The 22,655-nt window shown below is 40.4% G+C and overlaps 1 protein-coding gene across 1 annotated transcript in view; it reads right to left on the reverse strand.

Annotated features, from left to right (window-relative positions):
- Positions 1–261: 261 nt before the first annotated feature.
- Positions 262–22,655, reverse strand: part of LOC126297916 (methionine aminopeptidase 1D, mitochondrial) — a 115,793-nt gene continuing 93,399 nt past the window's right edge. Inside the window, exons 5-6 of the mRNA XM_049989232.1 lie at positions 15,803–15,913; positions 262–931 (exon numbers count right to left, since the gene is read on the reverse strand). Coding sequence (XP_049845189.1) covers positions 744–931; positions 15,803–15,913 — 299 coding nt within the window. The 3' untranslated portion in view covers positions 262–743. The remainder of the gene's footprint in view (positions 932–15,802; positions 15,914–22,655) is intronic.

The following is a 22,655-nucleotide window of genomic DNA, read 5'->3' on the forward strand; positions in this document are numbered from 1 at the left end:
ATCCTTGGAACATGAAACTAACTAACAATTGTACATATACCATACCATATCAACAGTATACATTACAATTTCATCTTTTTGAGCAGGATAAACAAGGTTCTTGCATACATAGGAACATATTTTAGTGTGTGAATTAATTTATTCATGTATTACATGGCTGTCAAAATTAGAAATTCAAACTGAATTCCCAATTTATATTTAAGTACATGAATGTAAGATTAATTCATTGGAAGAAGTATTCATTATTTTACAGACTTCATCTTCATACCAAAATGAATTTATTTTGTTCATGCAACTATTAAGATACATCACATTTGTGAATCACAGGTCACATAACTCAGAATGAAATTTAAAAAAACTTTGATGAACATTGCAGAATAAAACAAACATTTACTCTTCACAAAACTATCATGGTAGGTACAACCATAGCAGTTTCAAATGTAATACAAATGGAATAATATATGAAATTTCAAGTTACTGGAACTGGCAGATCCTTTCTTGAGAGGAAAAGGCAGTTGGGAAAACAGGAAGACAAGGAGATAGTTTGGAATTATTGTAACAAATACAAAATAAAACATAAATCTTTGCTCAAAGGGACACCAATGCAGTAAAAATAAAATGAGTAACAAATAACTACAACACATGAGATTATACTGTTTTTGGAGGTTTCTATCCATTGATACTGGTTTGGCAGTTGCTATGTGTGCATTTGTCTTCCATTCTGGATGGAGATCACATAAACATTATGTCAGCACTTCTACTCCATCTGCTTTAATAAGTACAGTTTCTTCAAATTGAGCAGATCGTGCGTTATCTACTGATACACATGTCCAGCCATCTTCTAGGACACATGTTCCAACAGAGCCATTTGTAAGTGCAGGTTCAATTGTAAATGTCATTCCTGGAAGCATTACTCCACCAAAATCATTACCTGTAAAACAATCACAATATGAACAAATGAATGTTCAGGAACTGTACAAAAGTCTGAAAATGGAAGTTCCACATGAGTGAGATATAAAAAACTGGAACCAAATACCAGCACTATGCTGCTAAAGAAAGAATAATAGAAAATAGAAACAGCAAAGGGTTGCAAGCAGAAGCATAGTCTATATCTACAAACATATTCAGCAAATCACCACATGATATATGGCAGATGATACCTTGTACCACTACCAGTCACTCTCTTTCCCGTTCTGATAGCAAATGGAGTGAGGGAAAAAGGACTGCCTATACACCTCCCTATGAACCTTAATTTCTCTTATCTTATCTTCAGGATCATTACACAAAATTTACACTGGCAGCTATAGAGTCATTCTGCAGACAGCTTCAAATGCCAGTTCTCAAAATCTTCTCAAAAGTGTTCCGCAAAAAGAATGTCATCTTCTCTCCAAGGACTGCCACTTGAGTTCACGAAGCATCTCCATAATACTAGCATGTTGATCGAACCTACTAGTAACAAATCTAGCAGCCTGCCTCTGAATTACTTCAACATCTTGTTTTAATATGACCTGGTGGAGATCCCAAGCACTCTAGCAATACTAAAGAGTGGGTCACACTAGTGTTCTATACATGGTCTCCTTTACAGATTAGCCACACTATCCTAAAATCTTCCCAATGAACCAAAGTTGACCATTCACATTCCCTATTACAATCCTTAAGTGCTTATTCAATTTATATCGCTCTGAAATGATATGCCCAGATATTTAATCAACATGAATGCATCAAGCAGTTGCTGTATTTGAGCATTAAGAAATTTCTTTTCCTACTCACCTGCATTAACTTACATTTTTCTACATTTACAGCAAGTGACCATTCATCACACCAACTTGAAATTTTCTCCACGTCATCTTGTATCCTCCTAAAGTTACTCAAGATGACATCTTCCCATTTACAACTGCGCCACCAGAGGACAGCTACAGATTGCTGCTAACCCTGTACATCAACTCATTTATATCTATAGAAAATAACTGAAGTAATATATAAAGAAAGCAAGAGACTGAACTGTGAAATCCTGCTGTTACTGAATGCTGATGTGATAGTACTCTGATATGCACTTCTGTCTTCATAATGCCCTATACTCAGATAGAGAGAGCATATTACTTGTGGATCTGGCGCCTTCACCAACCACTACATTATTAAACAAGTCACTGCTGCCTGTGGCCACTGTAGCACCCAAGCAAAAATAGAGTCAGAGAAGATATAAAATGTACCTCATTTTATTTTCATTGCCCAGAGTTCATTGGCTGTGGAGATGTAAGTACTTTGGCAAAGACGGTTTCTGAAGTATCCACAATGCACATAGCTATGAGTCCAAATCAGTCAGAAGTTCATCATGTGGTCCCAGGTCTATCAATTGTTGCTGAAAAGAGCAGTATTCCAACAACTTCTTAGGCTATTAGGATCTGTACTCGATTTGAAGAGAATTAATAAAAGTAACTATCTCGATGATGTGGAACTGTTCTACCCACAAAATTTTAAGAGCAACACTATGATTCCCTTGGATAATCTATTAAGGAAAAGAAAAGAAGATTAAGGTTTAATGTTCTGTCAATGGTTAGTTCATAAGAGATGAAGCATAATCTGTTTGGGGAATGAAATCAGCCTTTTCAAGCAACCATACCATTATTTATCTCAAGCAATTTCAGGAAATCATAGTAAATCCATTAACAACGTGATGCAAAATGTCATGGTGAAGTTGACCATTACCAGGGGCAGAGTGGTAGGCATGTAACATGCCATACTGAACATCATCTTCAGTGGCTGTGCTGTAAACATTGGACAGAACAGTATTCAGCTCCCACCTCTAAAAGGGGATGCATAAAATATTTAATTTTTTGAACCATTTGAGTGAGTGGTATTTGTGAGGAGAATGACTTCCACAGATATTTGCTAATACGTTACTGCTGCTGGAAAATACCTCATTTTCCCCTATATGATGGTTTGCAAGTTATTTCTTTAATGACCACTGTACTTTCTTGTACAGAATTCAGCCTCCGTGTAAGAGGCCCATGCAGCTGTAGACTGCTACATGCAACTTATTGTAGCTGCTTACTAAATATTTTCTAGAATATGTCGAATAAAATGTGTTGTCTTTGAATGATATCAGCTTGGGGGACATTTTAATAGTTTCTCTTTTGAAAGAGTTTTGCATGCACAGGTAAATGGCATCAATTAAATCAGTCTACTCTTATGTACCCAGCAGGTGGACAGCTAAGGAATCGGACGGTTGCTCTTTTAGTATGTAACAGTATATTGATATTAGAGTCAGTTCTAAACCCTATTAGTTTTAAACTGTTCAAAAATGTTTTGCACCAGCTATATACCTGAGAATGTTTGTGGACTCACATTCAAGTGGAGCAGGGAATGAAAGACTAAGCCTCATGAAACTAAGAAAAATCATCTTTGCTGTGAAATGAAAACAAAACAACAATCAATATTAAATCACTCTGTTGTTTGAATGTTTACATCTAAACCTAAAACTGTGTCAGTCCATCCTGTTTACTGTAACATGCTTGGAACCTTTTTGTCACGCCATCCAGAAGGTGGCCAGGTAGTTGCTGCTAAAACACACACTACTATTCAATCAGAACCACTGTGAGGTCAACCAGTGTTTGAGCACAGTTCCAACAATAATACACTGCAAGTTTCAATTGGGCCTGATGCTGTGTGTCCTCAATTGGGTTCCTGCAAACAGGCACCACAGGCCAATCCATTTCCTTGATTTCTGCTGCCTCCTCAAGGAAGATGTTCATGAGGTGGGTGCAGTGTGCTCATGCAGTATCATCTGACAAGGCAAACCCTTTGCTAAAATGTTGATGGTACGGCTGTACATAAGTTGGATGATCCGGTTTTCATATTACACAGGCATCAAACTGCCCTTGATGGCACTGAGATGCATTCACATCTATACATAATACCTGCCCAAAACATGACTGGCCCCAACTCCATGCTGAACTTGAGCGACTGTGCATGCCTGAAGAGAGTCATTGATACCTGACTGCCTCTGGGTTCTTTTATCACAACTTTCTGGCATCAGAAAAAATCTGCATTCACCAATGAGCAGAGCTTGAAGCTACTGATCCAGGTTTTAATCCAGATGTTCCCTCGTCCACCTTCTTTGTGCATCACTATGCTGGAGGGTTTGTACTGTTACTTGTAATGGATGTCTGGAGGACAAAATTACTACGTGGAAGTGGTTTAGTACTGTCTGAAAAGACACAATATATCAGTAAGATAGATGAGACTATCCATGAGATGTTTTTATTGCAGCAGAAAGCAACATTAATTACCTTGAGATCCAAAATTAATTTTACTTTGATACTATAAGAACAAGAATAACTACTACAGGTAAACTTAGATTAAATAACCATCGTATTCAGGCACATACATTTTAGAGGATTATTATTATTATTATTATTATTATTATTATTATCATTATTATTTTGACAGTTTGTATTAAGATTCTTAGCACCCGAATTAAAATCTCGTGGTTTAACTCTGGTTAAATTTACTTAAAGGGAGAAAAAAGAACAACTTATACCAAAATAAAAAAATATTGTTGTTTGGAAAATAGCCTTAAAATAAAGAAAAGAACTTGATGATGATAATATTAAAATACTACAGTAGATGGTTGTAGCTGGCTTTTCAGATAAAGGAATGAGCCACACACAGCAATGCACTAAAACCTTTAGCCTAAGAGTTTAGGCTGTAGTCTGTGTATAAATCTGCTGGGAGTAGAGTGTGCAAACATTCAAAAAGCATACTCACAACAACCTGAGGTGACCACCAGTGGCAGCCCGGTCACTGACCACCATCACCAGATCCGCACAGGGGTGTGTGCGTGCGTGCGTGCGTGCGTGCATGCGTGCGTGTGTGTGTGTGGATGCACGTGTAGCACTACACCACCGACCAGCGATGCCTGGTGTGGATAGCGTCATTGTAAGGGCATGCACAGACCTCCATCCTCAGTTGTTAAATGTGCACGAGATTTGTGATGTGAACTACCTTCAGTGCATTTTTGTTCATGTCACTTTGAGCCCCAATAAATTTCATCTCTTTTATGGCTGTGTGTTTTCCTGTGTTCCTGGTTAGAACACAAGTGATGACATTGAGGGTTGATTCGGACATGTTTCAGATTCAGTGGTTTTTCTGCGATTTGGCTCCAGTCACTTATGCACAACAGTAGCCTCATTGAGCCATGCTGAAACAACTGTTGGTTATATTGACCCAGGCTCAGCTGCTAGTTGTTCACCTACCTGTTCATCCAAAATTTCACTTAGTTACTGACCATAAGCCCACAGTTTCTCTGTTTAGCTCATCATAGTCCTTACAGAACAATGCCACTCATCATCTTTGGTGGTGAGCTCTGTACTTGTGATGGTACAATTATGAGACCTATTTTAGTTCCATGTCACAACTTGCGAACATGAACCTTCTGTCTCATCTCACCATGGCCCCGACTTGTCACTCAACCAGGAGGAACTGCTTTGCTTTCAACTGGATATGGAGGTGTGCTGCACGGCAGATTGCTCCCCATCACCAGCTCCTGTACTACCTTTGCTGTGGTGGCAGACCTGGTGCTCCAGCAGGTCGTACACATGATACGAAATGAATGGCTCAACTATCCACTGGGACAGGCATCAGACCCACTTCGGAATTTTATGTGTTGCGCCATCACCTCTCCCTCTTAGATGGGGTTATTCTTATGTTGACAGAAGGGTTTACTCTTTGCATTGTGGTTCCAGAAGCTCTTTAGCATGTGTTTTGGCTGTGCATCAATCAGGAGGTGGAACAACTTGTCATGGCCTGCCATAAGCATTTGGGTCAGCAAGTGGCCCTTTGTATCTTTTTTTTTTTTTTTTTTTTTTGGTCTTGGGAAAGACTGCAAATTGATATTGCTGGTCATTTTTGTACACCTTCTGGTTACTGGCTGTTGCTGTTTTTCTCATTTTCTTTATGTAATTCATGACAGCAGACACAACTGTCAAGGCCCAGTTGAAGATCTTCTCCATAGAAGGCTTGTTTTGTATCCTGGTTTTGGACAACGGCCTTCAGGATGATTGTACACACAACAGCATTCACCATCTCACAGCACCTCCCTTCCATCTGCAGCTGAAGGTGAGACAACATGCCTCGTCTGAAAATTTAAGATGCAGACGTGAAAGTATGTACAAGATTTCCAGGTCAAGGAGGCTCCCGCATTTCTTTTAAGCTGTTACAGAACAATGCCAATCATGGCCAAGAGTCTCATTAAGCTCCTGCATAGGCATCAGACATGGATGTTGCTCAACCTTTTGAAGTCAGGCAGGTGTTCCCAGTGGCATTGGTTTCCTTGATGTTCAAATCTGGCACACTAGTCTGGGCTAGTGCATTTGGATGGTGCCCTCACTGGATTTGGGCCATCTTCCACAGCTAGTGAAGACTCTGCATCTTCATGGTTTGCACTGAAGACTGACTTGCGGTATACCGCCAAAATCAGTTGTGTCCCACGATGGGCACAGGGCTCCCTCGTTGGATAATGGACCTGACACCTCATTCTTCACCACAACTGACCACTCCAGAATTGAGCAGGCCCGGTCTTGTCCACCTAACCAAACAATTGTGGCTTTGTCAGCACTTATGGCAGGTTTGCTTCCTGCAGCCAGTGCCGGCACCTCCAACTAGGTTGAGCTGGCGTTGCTGTCAGCAGGGATAGAGGGTAGGTGTACCCATTGCCACAGCCTCTCCTCTCCAGTCTGCTGTGCTCACTGCCGGTGTTGGTGCCCTCATCTCACACACTTTCATCCATATGTGCTGGTCCACATGAATTGGGAACTACTTGCATATTTGGCTGCCACCCCTGTCATTGCCACAGCCATCAGTCACAACATCATGGATGGTGATGGTTGGTCTTTCCTTTCACAAGGAAAGAGGAGTATAGTAATCTGCCAGATGCTATACCTGCCACCCACAGTGGATGTAACTCAGGCCGCTATGGCAAGTGTAGTGCATGCCATCATTTAAACAGCATGCCCACAACTAACCAAGGTAGTCATCGGGGGCAGCATGGTCAATGACCGTTGTCACCAGGTCTGTCATGCATGCAGCACTATACCAGCAACACCTGACATGGATAGCATCTTTATAAGGGCATGCACGGGCCACTGGCCCTCAGTTGTTAAATGTGTTTGAGACATGTAAACTGCTTTCACTGTATTCTTGTTGATGTCACTCCATGACCCATTAAATTGTATTTCTTTCACAGTCATGTGTTTCCTTGTGGCTCTGAGCACTATGGGACTAATGTTCTGAGGTCATCAGTCCCCTAGAACTTAGAACTACTTAAAACTAACTAACCTAAGGACATCACACATATCCATGCCCGAGGCAGGATTCGAACCTGCGACCTAGCGGTCACACGGCTGCAGACTGTAGTGCCTAGAACCGTTTGGCCACCACGGCCAGCTATGTTTCATTGTGTTCCTAGTTAGAACAGCCTGGACAAATCATAACCATTTTAAAATGTGTGCAACATTCACTTGTTTCAGTGTTAGCTAAATTAGAGGCCAGGTCTCAAATTAAATGCTGCTCTCTTATTAGTACATAAAGTGAACTGCATACCCCACAAGCACCACAGACTTGTGGATCCTCTTGCCAGAATAAAACATCATGGGTTGGAAGATAATCATAAATGTAAAGACAGGTTTCACAGGCTACGGTTTATTTTCTGCCATTTCCAGTCATTTTTTGCTCCAGTGGCTTATGACCATTTAGATACACAGCTGACAGGGGTAGCACTTTTTTCTGCAGTGTGATCCTGACAAGCTTCTTTACTTGCTGCGTCAGCTGTCTAATTTCCCAAGGTTCTGATATGTCTATAGAATACTACTTCTATTTTATGGATATACAACTAAAAAAGGCAATTCTAGAACATGTGGACCATTTTATATGCTGGGTATATCTATGGAATCACTTGGAGGGCACTGAAGAAATTGGAACAGGAGAGAAAATTCTTCCCCCCACTCCCCATAATTTTTCTCAATCTGCTCCATTGCTGCCATGTTTGCTTATAGTACTGCAGACTGTACATTCATTTGGCAGACAGTATCCTCAGCACTATATGCCAACAAAAGTCTCTCAGAAGAAAGTACACTGAGTTTGGAAGGTAGGAGACGAGGTACTGGCAGAAGTAAAGCTGTGAGGATAGGTTGTGTGTTGTGCTTGGGTAGTAGCTCTCAGATGGTAGAGCACTTGCCTGTGAAAGACAAAGGTCCCGAGTTTGAGTCTCAGTCCGGCACACAGTTTTAATCTGCCAGGAAGTTTCGGCTATCACACCATTTTCTGGATATTGCCAATATGGTTTCATCTGACTGAAGGCAGAAAAACTCTTTTGTAGGCAGATGAATGCTGTCCAAGAGGAATGGCACATCCAACTACTTCACATGGGTTTATGTTGGAGCAAATTATTGCTACTCTTCATGAATTTATTGGCGGAAGTTTTAGTTCATGTGACTGGGGTAGTGACATGAAGCGGTAATGATACTTAGTCTGACTGTGTGGCAGAAATGTGGGAGCAAAGTGGAGGAGAGTCAACAATCTGTGAGGAGGGTGACAACTGTGAAACATCTATGAAACAAAACAAATTCTTAGTGGGCTTTCTTATATGCCTTTAAAAACTTCAGTTCTTGGAAAATGTGGACCTACAGATAGACACCATAGTGAAAGCTTTCAAAATGTTTTTTGTGACGCCATCTTTGAGATAATTATACACGAAACTAATCATTTAGATGTTAAATATATGCAGTTAAAAAAAGATATAAAATCACTTTCAGGAATTCACAAGTAGAGAACAGTGATGCATTTGAATTTTACGTAGTTCTTGCACTGCAAATGCTAATGAAAATCACCCACAATCAATCGCTCCTAAGATTTCCTATTTCAAAATAACACAGCAATACAGGTTTGAAATGACAGCACCATTTCTTCATTATACACTCCTGGAAATTGAAATAAGAACACCGTGAATTCATTGTCCCAGGTAGGGGAAACTTTATTGACACACTCCTGGGGTCAGATACATCACATGATCACACTGACAGAACCACAGGCACATAGACACAGGCAACAGAGCATACACAATGTCAGCACTAGTACAGTGTATATCCACCTTTCGCAGCAATGCAGGCTGCTATTCTCCCATGGAGACGATCGTAGAGATGCTGTATGTAGTCCTGTGGAACGGCTTGCCATGCCATTTCCACCTGGCGCCTCAGTTGGACCAGCGTTCGTGCTGGACGTGCAGACCGTGTGAGACGACGCTTCATCCAGTCCCAAACATGCTCAATGGAGGACAGATCCGGAGATCTTGCTGGCCAGGGTAGTTGACTTACACCTTCTACAGCACGTTGGGTGGCACGGGATACATGCGGACGTGCATTGTCCTGTTGGAACAGCAAGTTCCCTTGCTGGTCTAGGAATGGTAGAACGATGGGTTCGATGACGGTTTGGATGTACCGTGCACTATTCAGTGTCCCCTCGACGATCGCCAGAGGTGTACAGCCAGTGTAGGAGATCGCTCCCCACACCATGATGCTGGGTGTTGGCCCTGTGTGCCTCGGTCGTATGCAGTCCTGATTGTGGCGCTCACCTGCAGCGCCAAACATGCATACGACCATCATTGGCACCAAGGCAGAAGCGACTCTCATCGCTGAAGACGACACGTCTCCATTCGTCCCTCCACTCACGCCTGTCGCGACACCACTGGAGGCGGGCTGCATGATGTTGGGGCGTGAGCGGAAGACGGCCTAACGGTGTGCGGGACCGTAGCCCAGCTTCATGGAGACGGTTGCGAATGGTCCTCGCCGATACCCCAGGAGCAACAGTGTCCCTAATTTGCTGGGAAGTGGCGGTGCGGTCCCCTACGGCACTGTGTAGGATCCTACGGTCTTGGCGTTCATCCGTGCGTCGCTGTGGTCCGGTCCCAGGTCGACGGGCACGTGCACCTTCCGCCGACCACTGGCGACAACATCGATGTACTGTGGAGACCTCATGCCCCACGTGTTGAGCAATTCGGCGGTACGTCCACCGGCCTCCCGCATGCCCACTATATGCCCTCGCTCAAAGTCCGTCAGCTGCACATACGGTTCACGTCCACGCTGTCGCGGCATGCTACCAGTGTTAAAGACTGCGATGGAGCTCCGTATGCCAGGGCAAACTGGCTGACACTGAGGGAGGCAGTGTACAAATGATGCGCAGCTAGCGCCATTTGACGGCCAACACCGCGGTTCCTGGTGTGTCCGCTGTGCTGTGCGTGTGATCATTGCTTGTACAGCCCTCTTGCAGTGTCCGGAGCAAGTATGGTGGGTCTGACACACCGGTGTCAATGTGTTCTTTTTTCCATTTCCAGGAGTGTATATATAAAAGGGAACTAAACACATTTTAAAGAAACAAAAGGTTATTCAAGTTGAGTTCATTGAGTCATAACTTGAACAACAAGCTCAAATACGTATACAACACAGGGAAAACATTTTAGTGGATGACACTTTATGGCAACAAAGTGGGATAATAAGAACATACCTCTCTCTAAAATAAGTGAAGTTTGGAATAAGATTCTATGAGCCCTGTGAATCATTCACAGGGGATGTGCAGTGCTTTGTAGCTTATAAAGGGAATTCCACTGAGATAACTATAGCACACTGAAATGGAACATCTAGAATGAATAGAAAATGAACCTCATGTCCCAAATTATACAAGATTGGTACTATGTCAAAATGTTACAATGGTGCTGAAATTGATGGACAAAAAATATTTATCCTTTTATTTCAATTTTTGTTATGGTAGTGCACACAAAAAGGGCAAAAGAGGCATGGAAGCATGAAAGGCTTCATGCATTAGGGAATATACAGGGTGATTATAATTAAAGTTAAACTTTCAAACCACTGTAGAAATAACACCACTGGTCAGAATGATGTCAAATTGCAACGGAATATTATCGGAGAAGGGGGAAAATGTATGGCAGAAGAAAAATAAATAGTTAGAAAATGTAGCAATATATGGCGCTATAAGCATCATAATTTAATAGTGGTTGACTACAAATGACAAATGAATCATACAACAATGCCTAAGGTGTACATTTGATGTTAAACAAACTGTACTATTCAGTGGGCGTACAGGTGTCATATAGTCAGTTACATAAGCCCATCCACCACAGCAAGGTCGTATCACATTGGATGGGAAAAATTGGTTTTTTACTGCCCTGAGGCCAAAAACCACATAAAAAGCACAACACACATCGGTTTTTAACTGTCCTGAGACCAAAAACTGCATAAAAACATCAATCAGATTGGTTTTTAATTGTCCTGAGGCCAAAAATTGCACAAAAAGCATAAATAACATCAATTTTTAATTGTCCTGAGGCCAAAAGCTGCATAAAAAGCATTGATCAAAATCAAATCATATTATTAATTTCTGTGTGGTTAGCACAAAACATGTTCAATATGCTGTCCATCGTTTTCTGCAACAAGTTGAAATTCAGATACAGCTTGTTCCACAACTGATCAAAGTGTTTCTGGGGTCAGAACGTGTTGCGCAATGCGTGCAATCAGAACACTGAACACAACATCTTTCAGATAGCCCAAAAGCCAGAACTCACATGGATTAAGATCAGCTGATCGGTGTGGCTAGGCTGTAGGGAAATGGCAGTTGATAATTCTAACATTTCCGAAACGGCGCTTCAGCAGCTGCTTAACTGGAATTGCAATGAGCGGAGATGCGCTATCTTGCATAAAAATGATCCCATCCACACTGTTGGAGAGCTGGAATAATGTGGTTGCGCAAAAGACACTCGTGCTGCTTACCAGTGACAGTACACATAACACGACTGGAAGCACCTGTCTCTTCAAAAAAATATGGCCCTATGATAAATGATGCAGCAAACCTGCACCACACAGTGGCCTTTTCAGGATGAAGTGGTACTGGTTGATTTGCATGTGGATTTTTCATTGCCCATATTCGACAATTCTGTGTACTGACATATCCTGTCAGATGGAAGTGAGCTTCGTCTGTCCACAAAATCTTCCACAACCAAGCTTTGTCCACTTCGATGCGAGCAAGAACTTCTAAAGCAAATGTCTCTCTTGTTGGCAGGTCAAAAGGAAGCAACTCATGCTCATGGGTAATTTTGAATGGATACAAAGAAGGATGTTTTGTAGGATTTTACGTACTGTGCTCATCACTAGTACGTCCAATATTCGGGCAATTCTCTGTGCACCACTCATTTGCACACCACCACTTATCTCCTCCTGCCTGCTTCCACTGGCATCAAATCAATTTGTGTCCTCCCTCTACCAGGTTGCACACCAAAAGAACCAGTCTTTTCGAATTTGTGAATCATTTTCTCCAGACCGATGGCCGTCATTGTACCAACACCTTTTTTCAAACCCTTCTGTGTCCAGAACTTCTGCAGAGCGATGTGTGCAGTCATCATTCTTGTAATACAGCTTTACACGCAGAGTGTGATCCTGCATTGAGACAGTCATGACAAATGTCACAGATTTGAAAGGAGGAAAAACTGTCTACCTGGCATGTCTATACCAACTTCAATGGGTAGTGCACTTGACAGGTGTTTTCATTTATGTATTCTGATACATACAGCGTCATCTACTGACAAATTTTCCATCTATTTTTTTTTTCTTCTGCAATATGTTTTCCCCCTTCTCTGATAATATTCTGTTGCAATTTGACATCATTGTGACCAGTGGTGTTATTCCTACAGCGTTTTGAAAGTTTAACTTTAATAACAATCACCCTGTATTTCTTAAATATGAAGAAAAGAACTGAAAGGTTAAAAATTCCAATCTTATCTAAGGGAAAGAAAAGGTAATCTGAACTAGTACATAAATCTCAAAATGAATGGCCTTCAGAAAACTCTTCACCTGTGCAGCTGAAAGCAAGGCATTTCACTAAGAGAATTTTGCCATCTGAAAAGAAAAATAAAGAAATGAAGTGGTGTGCAGTATTCTGCAACAAGATAGGCAAAGAAAGAGACATCATACTGCTGCTGGAATGTGGTTTAGAGTTCTGTATACTGAAAGATGTTTCTACGGGTATCACATTAAAATCTCACTTTAAATGATCATCTAATTTCTAAATGTAGTGAGATCTTATTCATGGCAACTGTTGAATTATCTATTGAGGTTTGATGTATGGTCCCTATTATAAACCATTTCGAATGAAACCCAGCATCTCCATGTGAAATAACTACTTAAGCAACTACCAGTAGATTAGATACAGGCCCAGAAACTGTTAGTTTGAGGCAATCAGAGATGAATAAAGAATATTTTGTTCAAGCCTGGCACATTTTTCTGTAATCATAGACTATACAACACAGGAAAGATCTTTTCATAATCATGGAGTATGCAACATAGACTTACAACATATGCTGTTCATCTTTGACAGCCAGTCAACCAGTAACTTCCACAGAATTATTATTTTCAAACCATGTTCACTGCACATGTGAACTGACACTCATTCTGTGGCTCAATTGTTTTACGGCTTGAAAAACTGTTTGCTATCTGTCTGCCACATATTTTGTGATTCTGTACTTATCAACACACTGGGACACCCAGTTCAATAGATCTTGATGATTACTTCACTTAACAAAGTCTAATTATACTGAAAATTGTTGAACTTGATAATGGCAAAGGCTGAAATCATGATAGTAATGCAAAACAAAAAAGTTGTACAGTCAAGTGGCAGAAATTTCATTCAAACATCATTATATGAGTGTGGCCCAAAAATATGAAAATATTGTCAGCTGTCTATATGCTATAGTAAGACCCCGATTTCACTTATTATGTCATTGCTATTATTATGAAAGATGAATATTAGTGACAGTAGGATCATTCTGCAGTCTATCACAAATGCTGGTTATCTAAACTTTCTCAGCAGTGTTTGGCAAAAAGAAGATCTTCTTCCCTCTTGGGATTCATATTTGAGTTCATGTAGCAGTTCCATGATATTCCCATGTTGACTGAACCTATTCATAACAAATAGAGCATCACACCCTTTAATTGCTTTGATGTGTTCCTTCAATTTGACCTGATGGGATCCAAAACATTCAAGCAGTACTGAAGAACAGTTCACACATATGTTTTCTAAGTATTCTTCTTTACAGATAAGCTACATTTCCTGAAAATTCTCTTAATACACTGCAGTCAACCATTACAGCCTTATTTGTTTTCCTCTCTTTCAGCTGCTTTTCAATGCCAGGAATACCTAGTTCCGTATCCTCCACAATGGAGTTTGTGCAGCACTCAAATGATGGTAGGTCTGTATGATCCTCCTGCTGGAATGATTTTCTAAATGCAAAATTTAAAACTTCTTTAGCTGCTTTCCTTTGCCACACCAGACTCGTCTACGAGTGATTGAACAGAAGTCTTTGACCCACTTACTGGTTTTATGTAGGACCTGAAGAATTCTTTGCCAGATCATTTGCTAACATTTGATGTGAAAGTTATTGTATGCTTATATGCCAAAATGATTATAAAAACTCTTGTGTTTATATAAGCCACTGCTACAATCAATACTACCAGTTGTTACTAAAAGGTAAAGCTGTCCTCAGCCTTGAAGGGTGGTTTCAACACTGCATTGCATTACTGGGCATGGGCCTTCTGGAGATAGTTTGCACTTTCCTTCCTCTGACCTTTAAACTGACTATCCAGATACTTTACTTATAGTTTAATGTGAGCTCTGTGCCACAGTGCAACTTAGCAGTGTCCACATATACAAACCATTGACGGAGGTAAAGGAAGTGATAAGTGACAGAAAAACATTCTAGGACCAATTGATGATTGAACCCCCCCCCCCCCCCCCCCCAGAACTTTCAATTTGTAATTTGACACTTGCACATGTAACAACCAATCCACACAATGGTTCTCAATGCAACTGAAATTCTCTCTTACCATCATTACAAAAAGAGAGAAGAGTGAATGTCAGGGATTCACTAATTGCTTCTTGGCTCTGAAATGGCATTATTGCTGCTATAGTAATACAAACTAAATCTTGCTGGAAAGGTAACAACTCCCCCCCCCCCCCCAAACAAACAAACAAAAAACCAAACACACATTCCTTGTACATCCTATGGGACCATGTGAACCAAGACTACTCATTCACAGCATGAGCCAATGTACACAGTTGACACAAAAAAACTTAAACAAAAGGTATACCTTTAAATATATAGCATAAAATAAGTAATACACCACCATGAAAGGCCCTAAACTATTATGTGGAACTTATGTACAGAATAAAAGGATGGCACCTCCAACACAGGTTTGAGAATCTAGAATTAATCACTTACATATTTCAGTTTTGGTGAAAGTCTACTGAAAATGGGACCTGTGCAACAATGTACACCTTTCTGTACAATGACTAACAAAGTGTTTTCATGCCTTAATTATTTTTGTGTTTCATGTTCACTAACTTAAGGTTGAGGTTCCTTTCAAATGAGTCCACATTATTTACCATAAATCTGATGAAAACTGGCACTGCAGTGTTTTCTGACTGTCCTTTTTTTGCAAATTTACACAACATAACATGAAACTGTGGAAGTTTGGAAACATATTCATACATCTAAGAGCTACATAGTATTGTTGAGCTACTGCCAACTTCATCTGAAAACAGAAAAAATACTTAAATTTACAAGAATATGTTCCATTATGTCCCATGCAAGTCATCATAACAAAACTGGACAGCTAACATCATTCCTAAATGAACATACATGTCCATGAGCTTGTACATGTAGAGTCAATGTGATGCATTTACTTACAAATATGGTAGATATCGGGTGGTCCATGAAAATAGCTTCCTATACCATGACCCAAAACGTTTGGAACCACATTCAGTCTTTGCTTGTGAGCTTCTTCTTCAATAGCTGCACCTGAAAATAAAAAAATAAAAAATGAAAGTTGTACTCAGCAACCAGCTCAGTGAAATCTTTGATGGTTTTAAAATTTAATGTATTGCTGAACCAGCTGACACACTAAATTTAACAGTTCAACTAGTTACAAATTCTTTATTGCTAAGCTCATAAAGCACAAGAGATATGGAGAAGGAAACACATGGTAATCAACTGCCAGGTTTTCAAGTAAGTTTCTTCTATTTTAATCACTAGGCACTGCTTCTCTCTGATTTTATTACATTAGCATTATTGTTCAGTTAACATCTGAAATGTTGAGTTTCAATTGAACGTCTGCTAAGTGCATATTTATGTAAAACCAGTTCCTCACTGTAGCAAAAACAGATGGAAAATATTGTATACAACTTAATATTTTGACACTTAATTTTCTTAAATAATTAAACTCATTCCAGTCATTTTCTCATTATGATGTGCTCCACTTTTGTCATTTATTCAAGAATGTTTGACATAAATTCAAAGGCTCCATGAAGGAAAATCCAAAAGAAATTGTGTACCATATTTCCACAAGGAAAGAAAAGCATTTTGACCTTACTGGATATGTACCTTGGCTTAAGATATCTATTATGAAAATTTACTGAGAGACTCAGTGGCTGAATTAAAAAGGTGGAAAACATACACTTTTAACAACAGTTTCACTAATATTTATTTTTGCAGCCTACATTTCAAGTTATTCAGCTATTTTCCAGCACCACTGACAAAGATGTCATTATGCATAACGGTACACAGATAAACAGCAATAAATAAATAAATAAATAAATAAATAAATAAATATAAATAAAAATAAAAAATCAATTTCTAATACAAAATATACAAACTTTAATTGATAGACAAAAAAATCTTCTCATGAAGCAGAAGCAGAACACACACATAAAATATGGTTGTAAGTGACAAGCTTTCGGAGCCAGTGGCTCCTTCTTCAGGCAGAAGGGTTGAAGGGGAAGAAAGAAGGGTTAAGGAAAATGACAGGAGAGGTCTAGAAAAAGGGGTAGATTTCAGAAATGTCACCCAGAACTGTGGGTCAGGGGAGACTTACTGCACAGCAAATTATCTCTGTGCACTTAGCAGAATGTTAACTAGAGATTTCCATTTCAGAAAGCCAGTTTGAAAACTATGCTTGAAAATTTCTGCTAGTAATGGACATGATGGAGAGCCCATTGCTAGTTCATCTGTTTGTTGGCAGAATGTGTTTTGGAAACAAAAACAAAATTGCTTTAAACGCAGCTCTACAATACCCATAACCTTCACTACTGTATTTGTTTAAAGTGCCTTTTTTTCCCCTTCAGAGACAGTGGGCAAGCATAACCACTAACTAAAATACGCACATCAAATGAACATATTTACCAAATTATAATACTATGTTTTGCTCTGAAGTTTAGTTTTTTCTTGATCACAGCATTAGTTTTTCTTTTTGTATTGTGCAATAAGGCTTGAACCATAGCATACACTGGCTGAGCTGGGAAATTGTCTTTACGAAGCTTAATTAAACCACATAGTAATGTTAAACAAGAATCATTTTACCACTGCTCTTATTTCAGTCTCAAAGAAAATGCTCGTGCACTTATAAGAAGTCTTGCCTGGTTTATTTACCATGAATTAACTCATGGGGAAGAAGATGCAAGAAAGTAGGTTAAGATGGCATGGATATGTGCAGAGAAGAGGAGAGTACTACATGGGGAGAAGAGTTAAAGACCTACAAATTGAAGGATCAAGGAGGCGAGGAAGACCGAAACTGAGATGGAAAGACAAGGTAGCAGAGGACCTACGGGAGAAATGATGGCTCAGAAAAGAAGCACTGGGTAGGCATTTATGGAAGAGAAGGATACAGCAAAGCAATGCCGACCCCACATGACATGGGAAAAGGCTGAGATGATGATGATGATGATGATGATGATGATGATGATGATGAACTAACTCAGTACAGCTTTAGAGGATGGAAGCCCACACAAGTACAACTGAAATGTCCTTGTGATTCCAATTCCCAAACAGTTTATGAAACATTCCACAACTACTTATAGGTATGTTAAAAGCTCATATTGTTCCAAAGAAATATCATAAAACAAGAAAGGGTAAACTGTGGTACACCAAAGAGTTGGAGAATTTAAAAAATAAGCTAGTACTGTTAAAGCACCTTGGCAAAGTAAATAATTTTAATGAAATTAAGGACCTGAAAATAACCAATAAGAAACTGTATAAGAAAGAGCTACAATTGGCTAAACAAAGATACAACACCAATCTCATAAAAAGTTAGCAAAAACCAGTGCAAAACAGCATTGTCAGTAATTAACACTGTTACAGCTGAAATCAGAAATTTTGATAAGGCAGTCCCAATGCCAGCAAGTACGTTCAACAAAGATTTTATATATCCTGAACACTTCAAAGAGGTATGCCAAGACGAGTTCCTTAAAACTGTCAAAGAAATGAAAAAATTTATGCAATACAGATGTTTTTAATATGTCAGTCAATGTAGTGGAAGAAATTATACATTACATTGCAGCACGATTAACACATTCTATAAACTTGTGTCTCATAGAAGGGATTTTTTTTCTTGAACCTCTCAAACCAGCCAAGGTGACTCCATTCTTTAAGAAGGATAGCAAATCTGATCCAGGAAACTATAGGCTAATTTCACTAATTCCAGTACTAGCCAAAGTCTTTGAAGGCATAATGTATCAGCAGATGTACGAGTACCTAGAACTGAGTGATATGTTAAGTACATCGCCGTTTGGTTACAGAAAAGAAAAGTCAACTATACATGCCATCAAACCCTTAAATCAGAGACACTGTAGAAGCATTTGAGGACCATGCTCACATACAGGTAACCTTATGTGATGTGTGCAAGGCTTTTGACTGTGCTGACCACCCTGTTTTAATTCCTGAAGTTTAGTGCTTTGGAATATGTGACCAATATTTAAAACTCGTCAAATCATACCTAAACAAAAGGAATCAAGTGATGAGTTCAGGAAGTCATCTGGCAAACACACTGGAGGTTCAACATGGAGTGCCACAGGGTTTTAAATTAGGACAACTTCCATTCCTTGCACATATAAACGACTTACCGGGAAACATAGAGGTAAAGTCATATATGTATGGAGATGACACAACTTTTCTGTCTGTGAACCATGTAACTGATAACCTGGTTAGTAGTGTGAATTTGGCAAAAGAAAATGCAATTATCATGGTTAATGCAAATGGTCTACTATTAAATGAGAAAAAGACCCAGAATATATGGTTCTGTCTATCAAAGACTCCAAAAATAGAAAAGCAAAACATAAAATATTTAGGTACTTGACAATAAACTAACATGGAACTCTCATGTTAAACACACAGTTGCTAGGCTGTCAGGAGTTATACAGGGTGTTACAAAAAGGTACGGCCAAACTTTCAGGAAACATTCCTCACACACAAAGAAAGAAAATGTGTTATGTGGACATGTGTCCGGAAACGCTTACTTTCCATGTTGTAGCTCGTTTTATTACGTCTCTTCAAATCACATTAATCATGGAATGGAAACACACAGCAACAGAACGTACCAGCGTGACTTCAAACACTTTGTTACTGGAAATGTTCAAAATATCCTCTGTTAGCATCCACCCTCCATTGCATGAAATCCCTAATGCACTGATGCAGCCCTGGAGAGTGGCGTATTGTATCACAGCTGTCCACAATACGAGCACGAAGAGTCTCTACATTTGGTACCGAGGTTGCGTAGACAGGAGCTTTCAAATGCCCCCATCAATGAAAGTCAAGAGGGTTGAGGTCAGGAGAGTGTAGAGGCCACGGAATTGGTCTGCCTCTACCAATCCATCTGTCACCGAATCTGTTGTTGAGAAGCGTACGAACACTTCGACTGAAATGTGCAGGAGCTCCATCGTGCATGAACCACACATTGTGTCGTACTTGTAAAGGCACATGTTCTAGCAGCACAGGTAGAGTATCCTGTATGAAATCATGATAACGTGCTCCAATGAGCATAGGTGGAAGAACATGGGGCCCAATCAAGACATCACCAACAATGCCTGCCCAAACGTTCACAGAAAATTTGTGTTGATGACGTCATTGCACAATTGCGTGCAGATTCTCGTCAGCCCACACATATTGATAGTGAAAATGTAAAATTTGATCAAGTGAAAATGTACAATTTGATCACGTTGGAATGAAGCCTCATCCGTAAAGAGAACATTTGCACTGAAATGAGGATTGACACATTGTTGGATGAACCATTCGCAGAAGTGTACCCGTGGAGGCCAATCAGCTGCTGATAGTGCCTGCACATGCTGTACATGGTACGGAAACAACTGGTTCTCCCGTAGCACTCTCCAAACAGTGACGTGGTCAATGTTACCTTGTACAGCAGCAACTTCTCTGACGCTGACATTAGGGTTATCATCAACTGCACGAAGAATCGACTCATCCATTGCAGGTGTCCTTGTCGTTCTAGGTCTTTCCCAGTCACGAGTCATAGGCTGGAGTGTTCCGTGCTCCCTAAGACGCTGATCAATTACTTCGAACGTCTTCCTGTTGGGATACCTTTGTTCTGGAAATCTGTCTCGATACAAATGTACCGCTCCATGGCTATTGCCCCGTGCTAATCCATACTTCAAATGGGCATCTGCCAACTCTGCATTTGTAAACATTGCACGACTGCAAAACCACGTTCGTGATGAACACTAACCTGTTGATCCTAGGTACTGATGTGCTTGATGCTAGTACTGTACAGCAATGAGTCGCATGTCAACACAAGCACCGAAGTCAACATTACCTTCCTTCAACTGGGCCAACTGGTGGTGAATCGAGAAAGTACAGTACATACTGATGAAACTAAAATGAGCTCTAACATGGAAATTAAGCATTTCCGGACACATGTCCACATAACATCTTTTCTTTATTTGTGTGTGAGGAATGTTTCCTGAAAGTTTGGCCGTACCTTTTTGTAACACCCTGTATATCTGCTGAAGTGACTGATATGCTGTGTGACATTTGAATATGTAAGGACAGTGTGCTTTGCTTTTTTTCAGTCTGTTTCAAGGTATGGCAAAACAGCACAAAAATATGTGAAATTCTGGTGATCCATAAAAAAGCAATCAGAGTAGTGGCAAAGGTAAATAATAGGATACACTGTGAACCATTGTTCATTAAATATAGAACATGAACAGTTATTAATCTATATATTCTTGATAGTGTTAACTATATAGCTGATGAACTACCAAATTTATGCGTAATGAATCAAAGGCATGACAACAATACAAGAATCTGTAGTTCTCTGCTCTTGCCACAAAATAGATTAGCAAAAACTAACAATAGTCATAAGTACATGACAATTAAAATATATAACAAATTGTCTAAACATGCCCCAAGCATTACAATCAAAGTATTTAAGGAAAATTTACAAAACTTCTTGTTAACTAACCCACTCTATTCATTAGCAGAATTTTTAAAAATTCCCAATATCAACTTCAACATGTAAAAATGTATTTTATAAAACTAATAGATTCAGTGAACTGACAAGGTCTGTTTTATGTAATAATGCTGACTGACTAATACAGAATCTGAATCCTTCTGTGGTAATGCATGGAGAGTGCCCACTATCACTAAGTACATGATTGTATGTAGTGGCAATAAGCAAGGAGATGCCATGGATGTGTAGCAACATGGTCCCATGAAGCTTGGAGCTCATGGGCAATGGAGGAGTAGGTCCAGTGATGTGGGGCCTGATGGAGCTGCTGATGGCACTCAGCAGCAGTGATGCTGGTGAAGGCACCATCTGATGGGTAGCTGCAATGGCAGGCACTGTGGCCCCAAGCATAGATTTGAAGGTGGGTGGTAGTCAGTCTGCTGCCCTGACCAGAACTGGGCATCAAAGAGTTGGGCAGTGACCTAAGAACCCATCAGCTGAGAAATATAAGTGTGATGTCACGTAGAAATGTGACCTCACTGACACAAACAGGTGTCTGCCACCTGCACAACATGTATTGGCATGGCTTGTGCCACAAGCCACTGTGACAGCCTCAGGAGCCTATGTGGTAAACCACTCAGCAACTCCTCTGTTGACAAACAACATCCTGAGGTAACGCAGAGGCTGTACTTGGCCTGCAAAGCATATCTGCATGTGTGGTGGCCGTATATGCAGGGGCTCAAACCTGCAGATACTACACTCCTGACCTCCTTAACAATCTCAGAGAAGTGCAGTAGCCATGTGAGGAAGCACTGAGCAGCCACCAGAGCATATTGAAACAAAACAATAGGACAATAAGCCAATGAACGCAAAAACTGACCTGATGAAAGACACATGCCATGTCTGCATAGTATAAAGGCAACTAGCCACCACAGGCAGTGACTAAGAAGGCTGGGCAGAGGGAAAGCTGCAGCAAAGAGTTTGAGAAGGCATATCCTAGCCCTGGAAGAACACATGATGTGGATGGTTGGCAGATGCAAGGGCAGCCATGGAGGATGCAGCAGTGGCAGCAACAGTGGTGACTGCAGGGAACAGCATCGAGAGGGCTGGACACAACAGGGGGCAGCAATGACTGCAGAGGGAGGCAACATGGATGGCAGTGGAGGCAGCTGTGACAATGGCAGCAGAGATGACGACAGTTGGGAACAGCATTGCAAGGGCCAGCTGTGACAGGGCCAACAATGATTGAGGAGGAGACTGCATGGATGGCTGAGGAGATGGCAGCGATAATGGTGATCATGGCAACAATGG

The sequence above is a fragment of the Schistocerca gregaria genome, chromosome X, assembly GCF_023897955.1.
Source record: "Schistocerca gregaria isolate iqSchGreg1 chromosome X, iqSchGreg1.2, whole genome shotgun sequence".
In the NCBI taxonomy this organism is placed as follows: Eukaryota; Metazoa; Arthropoda; class Insecta; order Orthoptera; family Acrididae; genus Schistocerca; species Schistocerca gregaria.